At 46.2% G+C, this 14601-nt stretch overlaps 1 protein-coding gene across 1 annotated transcript in view; it reads left to right on the forward strand.

Annotated features, from left to right (window-relative positions):
* The window catches only part of LOC134796271 (ATP-dependent RNA helicase DDX42), a 44305-nt gene that overhangs the window by 17495 nt on the left and 12209 nt on the right, over positions 1–14601 (forward strand). The window contains exons 8-12 of the mRNA XM_063768317.1: positions 7382–7513; positions 9332–9506; positions 11291–11387; positions 11797–11947; positions 12397–12590. Of these exons, the coding sequence (XP_063624387.1) occupies positions 7382–7513; positions 9332–9506; positions 11291–11387; positions 11797–11947; positions 12397–12590 (749 nt within the window). The remainder of the gene's footprint in view (positions 1–7381; positions 7514–9331; positions 9507–11290; positions 11388–11796; positions 11948–12396; positions 12591–14601) is intronic.

Below are 14601 nucleotides of genomic sequence, written 5' to 3' on the forward strand. Positions count from 1 at the left end.
TGACCTTGCCGCCGCCGAGGCCGAGGATGAAGAAAAGTCAGACGTTGCTAGTTTAAGTGAAGTGAATCAAGATCTAGTGTCGGACTGGTTGACCCAGCAACATCATGCTAACGAGTACCGCCCACCTGTGCCCCCCGAGCCGGTCGCGCAAGTTTCCGATCGTGCAGCACCAGCACAGCATGTGGACACCGCTAGCAGCATCATGGAGTTGGCGAACGCCCTAAAGGACATGATGGGCCAATCATCGTCGCATCGCGAGGAACGTCTACTCAGCCGTTTGGCCACTCCGCGCGACCTACCTATATTTAGCGGAGACAGTCTAGAATGGCTGCATTTTAAAAATGCCTACGATGAATCATTAGCGTCGTGCAAATACTCAGAATACGAAACTCTGTCCAGACTTCGACGAGCACTGCGAGGCGAAGCCAAAGAAGCTGTCACCGACCTACTGATTGGCAATACCTCGTCCAAGGATATCATGGATGCTCTCGAACTTAAATATGGACGAGCAGAGACCATTATTTGCAACATAACTGCACAATTACGTAAGTTGCACCCATTACCTACGCATTATCAGCAAGATTTAGTTAACTTTGCTACAAAAGTAAACAACTGCGTTGCAACTATACGTGCATTAAAACAAAGTGATCATTTACGCAATCCCGAGCTCGCGTCCGCTATCACAAGCAAATTACCGAGCACACTTTTGGGAAAGTGGACTGAATATGCTTACGAAAAGATCCTAGCAGGAGAATCCAAACTAGAATTGCTGGCGCAATTTCTGAAGAAAGAAGCCAACATGACCCTGGTCACCGGAGCTGTGCAGCCGCGAGAAGTCAAAAAGCCAGCGCCGACCGAGCCCCATTTTAAACGCGACAAAAACGAAGACAAAAGTCGTTATACGCACCACGTACTTGCTACTAGTACACGAACTAATCATATTACGTGCTCATTTTGTAAGAAAGGCGTACATTCACTACCAGACTGTCGCGTATTTAAACGTGCGATGCGCAGAGATAAATGGAAATTTGTTAAAACACAAAGATTGTGTTTTAAATGTTTAACCGCACGCCACGATATAAACACCTGTGATGCACCTGACTGTGACACAGAGGAATGCGGACTAAAACATCACCGCTTACTTCATTGGAAACAAGCTACATCTTCTACGAGTACATTATCATCGGACCCCGCGACTCCCGTGAGTAACGAGCAACCGAGCACGCCGCTCCCGCCGGACCTGCCGCTTGCTCAACCGCGCCGCGCTGCCAGTGATGCTGCCGATGCTACGATCGCTCACGTCGCGACGCCTAACGATGTGACGGACGACTCGAATGAGAACGTGTTATTAAAAGTAGTTCCAGTGAAATTGTATGGACCCCGTGGTGAAATACAGACTTATGCGTTACTTGACGATTGTGCTGCCGTTTCCGTGTTGGACTCTGATCTAGCCGATGAACTTGGTCTACAAAGTGAGCGTCCGAGTGCCGTAAGATTCGTAGACGCGTTCGTGTATCAATCTGACGCGCCCAAAGTTCGCGCCAAAATATCTGGACAGGACAATACCTTTTACGATATAAACACTTTAAACTCTCGCGTTTTGTACACATATTTAATTACACAAACGGGTCTACCGCGATATAATTTCATTGTTTTTACCTTTAATTCCGACGTTTCAGCTGAGTTGCACCAGCTGTGGTCACGGAAAGACTGACGTCCCAACAAATGTCAAAAACAATGAAATTATATCGCGGTAGACCCGTTTGTGTAATTAAATATGTTTTACGATATAAGTTTACGTAAGAGTTCTAAGTTAAAATTACCACCGCAAAATTTATCCGCCATTAATCAAATTTCATGCAACAAGTTATCTAAAATAAAAAATGTTGTTTGTAAAAAACGTGTAGTGCCTCGCTTGCTTATAGGTGAAGATAATTATTATTTGATGGCACCGCTCGAGATCATTCATGGTGGCAAAAATGCTCCATATGGAACCCGCTGTCGGCTGGGATGGTGCATCCACGGCTACTGCAGTCGCGCTCACTCCTCCGCGTCTCAGGTAAGTCACAGTGTTTGCCATCTCGCTCACTCTTATGATGGGATCGACAGTACTACTGATCTTGATACCAGTGCACTTAATGACCTAATTAAGCAATCGTATTGCCTAGACTCCATAGGAGTTTCGACCTTATGTCGCGAGAATAAGGCACATCTGCGTGCTATACAGATTTTAGACGAAACTGCACGTTTGATTGATAACCGATGGGAAGTAGGTTTGCCATTTAAACAGGATAATTTTACTATGCCCGATACTTATAACTATGCATTATCTCGCATGCAATCTTTGTTGCGTAAATTCGATTATGACCCTATTTACGCGAATAGATATGCTCAGGAAATAAATAAGTTACTATCCGAGGGGTATGCGCGTGAGTTACAGGAAAACGAGCTCTCAGTCAATCATGTATGGTATATTTCACATTTTGGCGTACAAAATGTAAATAAACCCGGTAAATTAAGATTGGTCTTTGATTCAAGCGCACGCGCTAGGAATAACATGTGTTTGAATGATTATCTATTGACCGGGCCTGATTTATATAACTCGCTTTTAGGTATAATGTTGAGATTACGCGAGAAGGAGTTCATCATTATTGGTGATATTAAGGACATGTTTTTACGTATTAAAATTCGTCCAGAAGATCAACATGTCTTTCGATTTCTATGGCAGGCGTCAGCTACTGATCCGATTAAAACATATGTGATGCAAAGCCTTATTTTCGGTGCAAATTGCGCGCCTTTTATCGCGCAACATATAAAAAATAAAAATGCACTTAAATACGAAGACCAGTATCCCGAAGCTGTTCAAGTGATTATAAACTCGCATTACATGGACGATTGTTATTATTCTACAGATAGTGAGGAAAATGCTATTCAATTAATTAAAGATATTACGTACATACATAGCATGGGCGGCTTCGAGATACGTGGTTGGTCTAGCAACAGCAAAACGGTTTTGAATGCGTTACCGGCCACAGCGCTGGCTCAATCAGCTGTTCAGTTCAAGGACGGAGCTACGAATATGACTGAGCGCGCTCTCGGTTTAATGTGGCATCCTGCTGACGACACCTTTAGCGTAAAAGTGTCGACTGGGCAGATCTCGCCCGAGATTTCAAATGGAAGCGTTCCGCCTACAAAGGCTAAAATGCTAAGCATTATTATGTCAATTTATGACTTACATGGTTTTCTCACTCCGTTTGTTATAAAAGCTAAAATTTTATTTCAAGACGTACATCGAAGCGGAGTCGACTGGAAGTGCCACATCCGGCCTGAAGAACATACTCGTTGGAAGGTTTGGCTCGACGAGTTGAAACAGCTGGAGTCGCTGCGTATACCGCGCTGGTACCTGCGGGCCGGCGCCTGGACGCCGTGCTATGACTCACCGTCTACGTCTACGTCTTGCGAGAAGATAATGGATATACAGATGCACATTTTTTGTGACGCATCTATTAAAGCCTACGCTACGGTAATATATTGGCGTTTTACGCGTGCTGATGGTTTCGTACTCGTTTGTTTGGCTGCTAGTAAAAGCCGCGTAAGTCCTTTACGTCCAATTTCGGTCCCAAGACTCGAATTGCAAGGATGTCTTCTTGGGACACGGTTGGCAAAGACTATTGCCACTGAGCAAAAGAATCTGGTGCCCAGTAAGCGATATTTTTGGACAGATTCCAGTACTGTCTTACAATGGATAAGAAGTGACCCCAGGAGCTACAAGCCTTACGTTGCTCATAGGCTTGGGGAGATCGATGAGCTGACTAATGTCAATGAATGGCATTACGTGTCATCTCGTTTGAACATAGCTGACATTGCTACCAAGACGGATAGTCCTCCGCTGAAGTACAGTGACGCGTGGTTTCAAGGTCCAGCATTCCTGCGTCAACCCGAAGATCAGTGGCCAAAGGACTTGAGGAATGCGAAGATCGTCGACGAGGCTACCTGTGAAAAAAGAAGTGTTAATGTGGTTAGTACACTTGAAATACACTCACCTGTACCCGATGAAGGACGCTTCTCCAACTGGATCCGACTTGTACGCACTGCTGCAAGAGTTTTATGTTTTATAAAAATATGTAGACAAAAGTGTCATGAAAGAAAATTAAATCAAAGAAGAAAGAAGAATGAAAAGAATAAAGACACATTACAGCTCGATTCTGCAATGATGAAGAGGGCAGAAAAACACATAATAAAAAAGTGTCAAAGTGATACCTTTGCTGCCGAGATTGCCTGTGTTACGCAAGGCAAACCACTGCCGTCAAACAGTCGTCTACTAAAAGTGACTCCATATTTAGACGACGATGGAATCCTTCGTGTTAGCGGTCGCATAGATCAAACTGCAGGGGTAGAACTGTCAACTACACGTCCACCGATCTTGGATGGAAAACACAGAACCACTCGGTTGTTAGTTGAATACTACCACCGACGTGCCATGCACGTGGCGAATGAACATGTTGTCAATGAATTACGCCAGTCGTATTGGATCGTGAATCTGCGTCCGACTGTACGCAGCGTCGCCGCGCAGTGTTTGTTTTGCCGCTACCGACGCGCTCGGCCGCAGCCTCAGAGGATGGGTGATTTACCTGCCGCGCGCTTACAGTACAGTCGAAGGCCATTTTCATACACAGGAGTTGATTTTTTCGGCCCTATGGAGACGACCATTGGTCGAGGAAGACAGAAAAGATATGGCATGCTCTTTACATGTCTCACCGTGCGAGCCATTCACATCGAGATCACAGAATCACTGAGTACGGACTCTGCAATTATGGCGCTCATACGTATGTCTGCTCGCCGTGGCACTCCGCTGGTTCTATTTTCAGATAATGGTACAAATCTGCGAGGAGCCGACAACGAGCTGAAGATGAGTCTTCAGCAACTGAACGTAGACAAACTGCGCGAAGATGGAGCCGTCCGTGGGATTGAATGGCGATTTATCCCTCCCGGAGCCCCCGAAATGGGCGGCGCATGGGAGCGCATGGTCCGCACAGTTAAGACGGCGCTCAAGGTCGTCATGAAGGAGCGCGCACCACATCCTGAAACCCTATCCACGTTGATGGCAGAAGTGGAGGCTCTCGTAAACAGCCGTCCTATCACACACGTGTCGACGGATCCCGGTTACCCCGAAGCGTTAACGCCTAACTATTTTTTTATTGGTAGCTCATCTACTGGAGCTCCTATAGGTAAGTACGACGATTCTGACCTTTGCCTTCGCAAAAGGTGGCGCGTAGCTCAACGACTTACAGATATGTTTTGGGCTAGGTGGATTAAAGAATACTTACCTACACTTCTCCCTCGTCAAAAATGGACTAGGGAATCTAGATCGTTAAAAGTAGGAGATTATGTAGTACTGGTCGATCCCAATTTAGAGCGCGGCTCCTGGCGACATGGTGTAGTGAGCGCGGCGCACGCTGGCCGTGACGGCCGTATTCGAGTGGTAGATGTGCGCACACGCTCAGGTCAGCTGCGCAGACCTGCCACACGCGTCGCATTACTGTCCCCAGTTGACGGCTAGTGCTTATCAGCACTAAGGGGCGGGGATGTAGGCGACAGATCCTTCCTTATTTCATGTTTAATTTAAGTTTAGGTATAATCATGCTCATTTTAAAATATGTAAATTGATTTCTAGTATTAAGAAAGCCAAAGATTTCTTTACAATGTACACTAAAGTTTCAAAAATCCCTAGCTACTCATTATATCATTGTATTAGTCGTAATTTTAATTAATAAGGTTTATTTCGTGCATACTAACTCCATCTATTGAGCCTAACACACTTAATTGTGAATATTTAAAATAAAGTCACAGAGGGCGCTGGCGTGTATACTTAACCTAAAACATATTGCGAATTTACCGTTACCTATCTGCTCACCACGCGACACGCGAGCACTCTCTTATATTTTCACTTCAAAATCCTAGTTTTTATCCATCTTCCACCTGCGTATCCTACACAAGTAATTAAAAAAAGCAAAGTCAACAACAGCGCCGGCACATTTGAACACCTTATTACTGTAGAATAAGGAGCAAAGCGCAACCATTATGTCGACTGGTTAAGTATACAGGGTGAAATTTAATTCACTGGCCAAATTGATACAACCGAAAGAACTCGAAAAAATATTAAACACGTGTTTTTTCTTTTAATACCGCTCAGTACATTTTTTTCGAAATAACTCATCATCAAGTTGTCCTAAAAACCTCGTACGTTATGGTGAACCGACAACTACCCACTACACCCGCTTCTCTCTTATCAGTTAAGGTCATTGACACCCCGCCCCTCCCGCTGTTTGCAATCCCGTCACCAATTATGAACCCTATTGCAGCATGCAATAGGGTTCATAATTGGTGCATGCATTGCTAATTTTTCCTTTCATACTTTAACGGGCTTAGAACCGTCAAAATGCAAAGGCAACCCATTTTTAATCTAAAATGTTATTTCTGACTAATGATTATTAACAAAACGTCCGTGGCTTAAAAACAATGAGTAAAAACTAGGTCAGGAATCTTTGCATTCAGGCGTATTTAAAAAATTGAATCAACTTACGTACATTTGATTAAAAATCGACGCAATTAACGAAAGTCCCACGAGATGGTACTCTTGGATTCAATCCTTGTCTGCGAAGGCGTGGAACGGATTCCATTTCGTATAATCTTTGTGCACCACGTAAACACTCACCACTTAATAAATAACACCGTACCACTTCGTAATATTCCCGGTTCGAAAACATTTTTTTTGACCTTAGTACGCGCGCGATTATTATTTTAAGGTTGGCGAGTGACGAGTGACTAATCATTTATGCTTACCGTTATGTTTACCGCTAGCGCGGAATGGTTTAGTTTAGACTACCCTCGAAATTGATAAACCTGCCTGCCATCGCCAACACTAACTGGGTGGACCCTATTGCAACGATTATAAGGTTTAGTGACGGTCAGATAAGGGTTTTGCTGATGTTGTTGTTAAAACCTACTATTAGGTTTGTTTACATTTGTGGTAATAGGGTGACCACGACTCGTGGAAAATATTTAAAAATTGAAAAATGAAAATTAAAAAAAAATGTACTCTTTTTTTTCGCTAAATAGATTCCTTAAGTGTAACCTAGTGCCGGGAATGAATATGGCCAGTGATTTAAATTTCACCCTGTATAACTAGATAAATATGGAATTAAAACTAAATATACCTACTAATTACTAGTGAATAAATTTCTAATTTTGGCCAGAGAGTCAAAGTGAATATCGAATCTGTTACTATATTTATTGATTAAATTGCTCATTTATTGACCAAATTCCACAATATTGTACCTATTTATCTAACGTTTGTACTGAAGTATTGTTATGTCTGTAGGTGGCGGTGCCGAGATAATTGTAGGTACGCCAGGGCGAGTCATTGATCTGATCAAGTGTAAAGCGACCAACCTCCAACGCGTCACCTACCTAGTGCTTGATGAAGCTGATCGCATGTTCGACATGGGTTTCGGTAAGTATTGTTATGTTTAGGTGGCGGTGCCGAGATAATAGTGGGTACGCCAGGGCGAGTCATTGACCTGATCAAGTGTAAAGCAACCAACCTCCAACGCGTCACCTACCTAGTGCTTGATGAAGCTGATCGCATGTTCGACATGGGTTTCGGTAAGTATTGTTATGTCTGTAGGTGGCGGTACTGAGATAATAGTGGGTACGCCAGGGCGAGTCATTGATCTGATCAAGTGTAAAGCGACCAACCTCCAACGCGTCACCTACCTAGTGCTTGATGAAGCTGATCGCATGTTCGACATGGGTTTCGGTAAGTATTGTTATGTGTGTAGGTGGCGGTGCCGAGATAATAGTGGGTACGCCAGGGCGAGTCATTGACCTGATCAAGTGTAAAGCAACCAACCTCCAACGCGTCACCTACCTAGTGCTTGATGAAGCTGATCGCATGTTCGACATGGGTTTCGGTAAGTATTGTTATGTCTGTAGGTGGCGGTACTGAGATAATAGTGGGTACGCCAGGGCGAGTCATTGATCTGATCAAGTGTAAAGCGACCAACCTCCAACGCGTCACCTACCTAGTGCTTGATGAAGCTGATCGCATGTTCGACATGGGTTTCGGTAAGTATTGTTATGTGTGTAGGTGGCGGTGCCGAGATGTTAGTGGGTACGCCAGGGCGAGTCATCGATCTGATCAAGTGTAAAGCGACCAACCTCCAACGCGTCACCTACCTAGTGCTCGATGAAGCTGATCGCATGTTCGACATGGGTTTCGGTAAGTATTGTTATGTTTAGGTGGCGGTGCCGAGATAATTGTGGGTACGCCAGGGCGAGTCACCGATCTGATCAAGTGTAAAGCGACTAACCTCCAGCGCGTCACCTACCTAGTGCTTGATGAAGCTGATCGCATGTTCGACATGGGTTTCGGTAAGTGTTTAGTGTAAGGAAGGTACATATAGTATTTTAGAGTCAAAGGATTTTGAATCTTGTATGTAGGAGTTTTATAATCCATGTTTAAATTTGCAGCGTGTTAGAGCGCAGTTATTAAAATATGGAATGTAGTTCCTGTAAATTGAATTGCTTAGAAGGTTCAAATGTTTTTGTCTCTCACTGTTGAGCCAGATGTTAAAATTTCTTCATATTTCTAGCTCGGTCGTGCGTTTCTATTTTCATTGTGTCCAGATGCCGCGTTTAACGTGCGTCCCTACGCCCACAGTGTGACGTATACTAATACGACGACTACTTGACGATCATAATATAAATTCGTATAGATTAGTGTAAAATAATTTATATTGTAATTTCATATTATGAAATAAATAATACTAAATCTAAATCTATATGTGTGCCAGGAATACGCTCTCTCGCTCGACTGGCGAGTACTGAACGCTGTAATCGCGCCAGAGTACCTCGATTCGCGCGGCGCTTGCGCGTAAGTCGAGTGAGTCGAGAGTCCCGCTCGTTGTGCGTGTTTTACGCGCGAGAGCATGTGTATGTGTCTAAACGTGTGGGGTGTGTGTGAACGTGCGAGTGCACTCGCAATTGCAACGCCTCGTCTGGATTAGAATGTGAGGTCAGCTGCATGTACACACTTGTCGAGAGCTTCTCGTCGACCGCTCCGATTCAATCGGAGAAGCGCGAGACGAGACAAGGAAGAGCGAGACGAGAAGGGAGCAGCATGTACATGTACCTTCCATATCCTTCTCGGCCTGACTCGGGGTCTCTCGACGAATGTGAACGCCCGCATAAAAGATCATTCGAGGGCTATTTTCGACTAGTCAAATATTTCATTTTAAATATCCGATTCTAATTTGAGCACTTTTTTCAGAGCCCCAAGTCCGTTCAATCTGCAACCACGTGCGTCCCGACCGGCAAGCGCTGCTGTTCTCGGCCACGTTCCCGCGTCGCGTGGAGCGGCTGGCGCGCGACGCGCTGCACGACCCGGTGCGCGTGCAGCACGGCGCCGCCGGCGAGGCCAGCGCGCTCGTCACGCAGCGCGCACAGTGAGTACACCCAGGACGCGCTGCACGACCCGGTGCGCGTGCAGCACGGCGCCGCCGGCGAGGCCAGCGCGCTCGTCACGCAGCGCGCACAGTGAGTACACCCATGACGCGCTGCACGACCCGGTGCGCGTGCAGCACGGCGCCGCCGGCGAGGCCAGCGCGCTCGTCACGCAGCGCGCACAGTGAGTACACCCAGGACGCGCTGCACGACCCGGTGCGCGTGCAGCACGGCGCCGCCGGCGAGGCCAGCGCGCTCGTCACGCAGCGCGCACAGTGAGTACACCCAGGACGCGCTGCACGACCCGGTGCGCGTGCAGCACGGCGCCGCCGGCGAGGCCAGCGCGCTCGTCACGCAGCGCGCACAGTGAGTACACCCAGGACGCGCTGCACGACCCGGTGCGCGTGCAGCACGGCGCCGCCGGCGAGGCCAGCGCGCTCGTCACGCAGCGCGCACAGTGAGTACACCCAGGACGCGCTGCACGACCCGGTGCGCGTGCAGCACGGCGCCGCCGGCGAGGCCAGCGCGCTCGTCACGCAGCGCGCACAGTGAGTACACCCAGGACGCGCTGCACGACCCGGTGCGCGTGCAGCACGGCGCCGCCGGCGAGGCCAGCGCGCTCGTCACGCAGCGCGCACAGTGAGTACACCCATGACGCGCTGCACGACCCGGTGCGCGTGCAGCACGGCGCCGCCGGCGAGGCCAGCGCGCTCGTCACGCAGCGCGCACAGTGAGTACACCCAGGACGCGCTGCACGACCCGGTGCGCGTGCAGCACGGCGCCGCCGGCGAGGCCAGCGCGCTCGTCACGCAGCGCGCACAGTGAGTACACCCAGGACGCGCTGCACGACCCGGTGCGCGTGCAGCACGGCGCCGCCGGCGAGGCCAGCGCGCTCGTCACGCAGCGCGCACAGTGAGTACACCCAGGACGCGCTGCACGACCCGGTGCGCGTGCAGCACGGCGCCGCCGGCGAGGCCAGCGCGCTCGTCACGCAGCGCGCACAGTGAGTACACCCAGGACGCGCTGCACGACCCGGTGCGCGTGCAGCACGGCGCCGCCGGCGAGGCCAGCGCGCTCGTCACGCAGCGCGCACAGTGAGTACACCCAGGACGCGCTGCACGACCCGGTGCGCGTGCAGCACGGCGCCGCCGGCGAGGCCAGCGCGCTCGTCACGCAGCGCGCACAGTGAGTACACCCAGGACGCGCTGCACGACCCGGTGCGCGTGCAGCACGGCGCCGCCGGCGAGGCCAGCGCGCTCGTCACGCAGCGCGCACAGTGAGTACACCCAGGACGCGCTGCACGACCCGGTGCGCGTGCAGCACGGCGCCGCCGGCGAGGCCAGCGCGCTCGTCACGCAGCGCGCACAGTGAGTACCTACAGACAGGGACGTGCGACGAGCGAGCGAGGCCACGGGCCTCGGCGTGCAGAGCGGCATCAATCATTGTGCACATATCAATGTGTGCTAACTCGGGGCACGAATGCTTAAATGATGTAGCTAATATTTTAGAAAAGAAGTGTTTAAATAACGCCATCAGTGCTCGAGAATAACCCAATAGAATGATAGAAAGCCACCTTAAAGAAACGAAGTATCCGACATAGTCAATTTATAATTAGAATTGTAGGAAAAACTGTAGTGTCCCTTACTGGTCAGAGCTGGCCAATACTGGTGCCGCCACTCTAGTGCTGAAATCTCCAAATTTATATTTTAAAGAATTGAGACACAAAAATGTATGCCGAATAAAATAATTTAATGTTTTTTTTCACTTCCTTCTTGTTTATTTGCAGTATATTCAACAAGCCGGAGGAGAAATGGACGTGGCTATTGAATAATCTAGTAGAGTTCCAGTCCGCGGGCAGTGTTCTAATATTCGTCACTAAAAAGGTACACGAGTATGCGATAAAACATAGAAATACCTATTTAAACAAAAAAATGAATTTATTTACGACGAATATGTGTATTTGTATTGGACCAGCAATTCACGTAAAGGCTGAATCAACTGTTTCTTGTCACTAGTTGCCAATTGCCATAGTTAAGGTCTCCTGGGTCTTAAAATACCAGTTTTTTCATATTTAAATGAACCAAACTTGAATTTTTTCATCCATTTTTTTTCCGTATTAGGACATCTACTAAGCATGTTTGTAGAACATGGTACAGCAGTTCTTCTAACACACTATGCTACGATTGTCTCCTGGCTGATGCGACAGAATAACAACAAATAGTTGATCGACCCTAAATCGTTGTTATCAGGTGACAATTGTCATCGTAGTGAAACAGCCTCGCATATTTTCAGCTGGAAGCGGAGCAAGTGGCAGCAAACCTGGGTGTCCAGCAATATGATGCGTTATTACTACACGGAGACATGGAACAAGCCGATCGTAACAAAGTCATCACGGCGTTCAAACGACAGGAGGTCAACATTCTCGTCGCTACCGATGTTGCCGGTGAGCTAATTTATCTTTATTTATATTTTTTCAATACAAAGGAAGCGTATAACGGAAATGTTTATCGTGAACTGTTGTATGGCATCATATTTTGCGGTAATTCGGTGAAAATGCTCGACTCTACTGAAGTTGCTGATTAGTTGTTTTCGTCATTTTGATTTGTTTTTTATTTGAGGAAGGCGTATTACGGACATGTTTATCCTTAATTGACGTATGGCATAATATTTTGGGGTAATAATACGGTTAACTCGTCGCTCCAGATATTGCTGGCGAGTTATTTCATCATTTTTAACTTCTAGTCGGCACTTACATCACCTTATTGAGATTACTATGAGATTAGGTCGATTTGTGTTAATTTTTTAGCTAGGTACATCGGCGATCGATTGCGAGACAAAGCTGATCGAGTTGCAGGTGAAAGATTGTCCTATGTATGTTATTTTTTATTTCAGCGCGCGGTCTCGACATCCCACACATCCGCACCGTTATCAACTACACTGTAGCGCGCGACGTGGACACACACACGCACAGAGTGGGTCGAACTGGCCGCGCCGGCGTCCGTGGCGACGCATACACCTTATTAGAGCGTGCCAAGGATAAGGACTTCGCTGGGCACTTGCTTAGAAATCTGGAGCAGGCACAACAGGTAACACCAATGATAGACAGGTACCCAGTCATGGACAGTCGCCAACGCACAGTGGGTCGAACTAGCCACGCATGTAGCAGAGTGTACTAGTAGTCCATCATTCAGTTGTTGATTTTTGACAAAATACTTGGTTTAGTTTGTTTGCTCGAGGCTCTAAATCAGGGTTTCTTAAACTTCTTGCAGTCACGGACCATTGTCACAATTTAAACAATTCCACGGACTCCCGTCAAAAAATATTTTAGTAAAATAATAAAAACCCTTATTTATATTTAAAATTTACTTTTTTTATAAGTTTCATTACAGATAAAGATTTTTTATTTGCAAGATTACTTAATTCTAAAATACATAGGTGTTGTTTTGTTAAGTGGTGTGCAGTATTCAGTCGCACACAACGACATGCATTAGGCTTAGGTCTCGTCAAGTTTACTACCAGATTTACTAATATAAAGTATGTTTACAGTAAGAAAGTGACCGACCGCGGACTCCCGATAAGCATGCTACGGGTCCCCAAGGGGCCCGTGAACCCCAATTTAAGAAAATCTCCCTGCTCTAAATGATATGTCAAACCAACTAGTTGGTGAAAAATCACTCTGAGACGAAGATCGTCTTATAGAAAATATTTTTTTTCTAGATGGCATGTGTTTGGATGTAAAGCTTTGATTGGAAATAATTGGCAAGATACTAAATTACAATTACACTACACAATTGTATTTCTTTCATAGGGTTCTACATTTTTTAAAGAAGTTCCGCGAGTTAGTAAAAAAGCCGGTTTACGTGATATTTTTTTTTACTTCCATTATTAAGTAAAGGATACAGTTCATTTTGAAACAATGTCGTCGGTAAATAAAGGTAATAAAATAAATTCCGGATAGACCCGTCTATAAATGTGAGTTAATATGTGTTCAAAACGCGAACGTTTTAAATATTATAATGTCAAGTAATGCAGAAGAATTATAAAAAAAGATCAAATATAATCGATCTAAAGTTATAGTTTTCACCTAATTTTAATTTTCTTTGATTGCTATATTATTGCACACAACTGTACGGAATGTGCTAATTATCGCACTAGTGCGGTAAAGTAGGACCATATGTACAGTCAGCAGCAGAAGTTGCTAATCGGGCGACGTGTTCAAAATTACCTTGACACGCTCTTATTCTCTTAACAATAAAGTCGCGTCAAGATCATTTTGAACACCTGGCCCGCTTAGCAACTTCTGCTGCTGACTGTACTGTACAGTAACCCAGTACATACATTCTCTGTAGATTGATGGTAGACTGTTGTCTGTTGTATGCAATAAAGTTTAAAGAAAAAAAAATCAGCTTTCTAAATACCTAACTGTTGCAGTGTAAAATCAACACGTGAAAACAATACAATTAGGTACTTGCTTTAACAATACTTACGACCTGACGTCTTACTACCTGGGTACACCTTCAGCCCCATTCCCACGATATGCGAAGCTCGATCTATATCCATCCCTTTCACTCGCCTTTACAAGCGCGATAAGGACAGAAATATACGAACTTCCATTCTATTGTGGTTATAGCAGGTCGCCGCCAGTTTTGCACCGTCAGATCAGATCATTCCGCTATTTGACACCGAGAAGCGAGGACGCTGCGATTCCTGTGAATTCTTTGGTGCCATCTGTATTATTTACTTTCAACTATAGGTAATAGTTATACTGACTTGTGCGTTGAAATGTTTTGGTTTCATAAAAAAAGCTTAAACGAAAAAAAAACCGGCCAAGTGCGAGTCGGACTCGCGCACGAAGGGTTCCGTACCATAATGCAAAAAACGGCAAAAAAGACGGTCACCCATCCAAGTACTGACCCCGCCCGACGTTGCTTAATTTCGGTCAAAAATCACGTTGTTTGTTGTATGGGAGCCCCACTTAAATCTTTATTTTATTCTGTTTTTAGTATTTGTTGTTATAGCGCCAACAGAAATACATCACCTGTGAAAATTTCAACTGTCTAGCTATCACGGTTCGTAAGATACAGCCTGGTGACAGAC

This window comes from Cydia splendana, chromosome 13 (assembly GCF_910591565.1).
Source record: "Cydia splendana chromosome 13, ilCydSple1.2, whole genome shotgun sequence".
Classification (NCBI taxonomy): Eukaryota; Metazoa; Arthropoda; class Insecta; order Lepidoptera; family Tortricidae; genus Cydia; species Cydia splendana.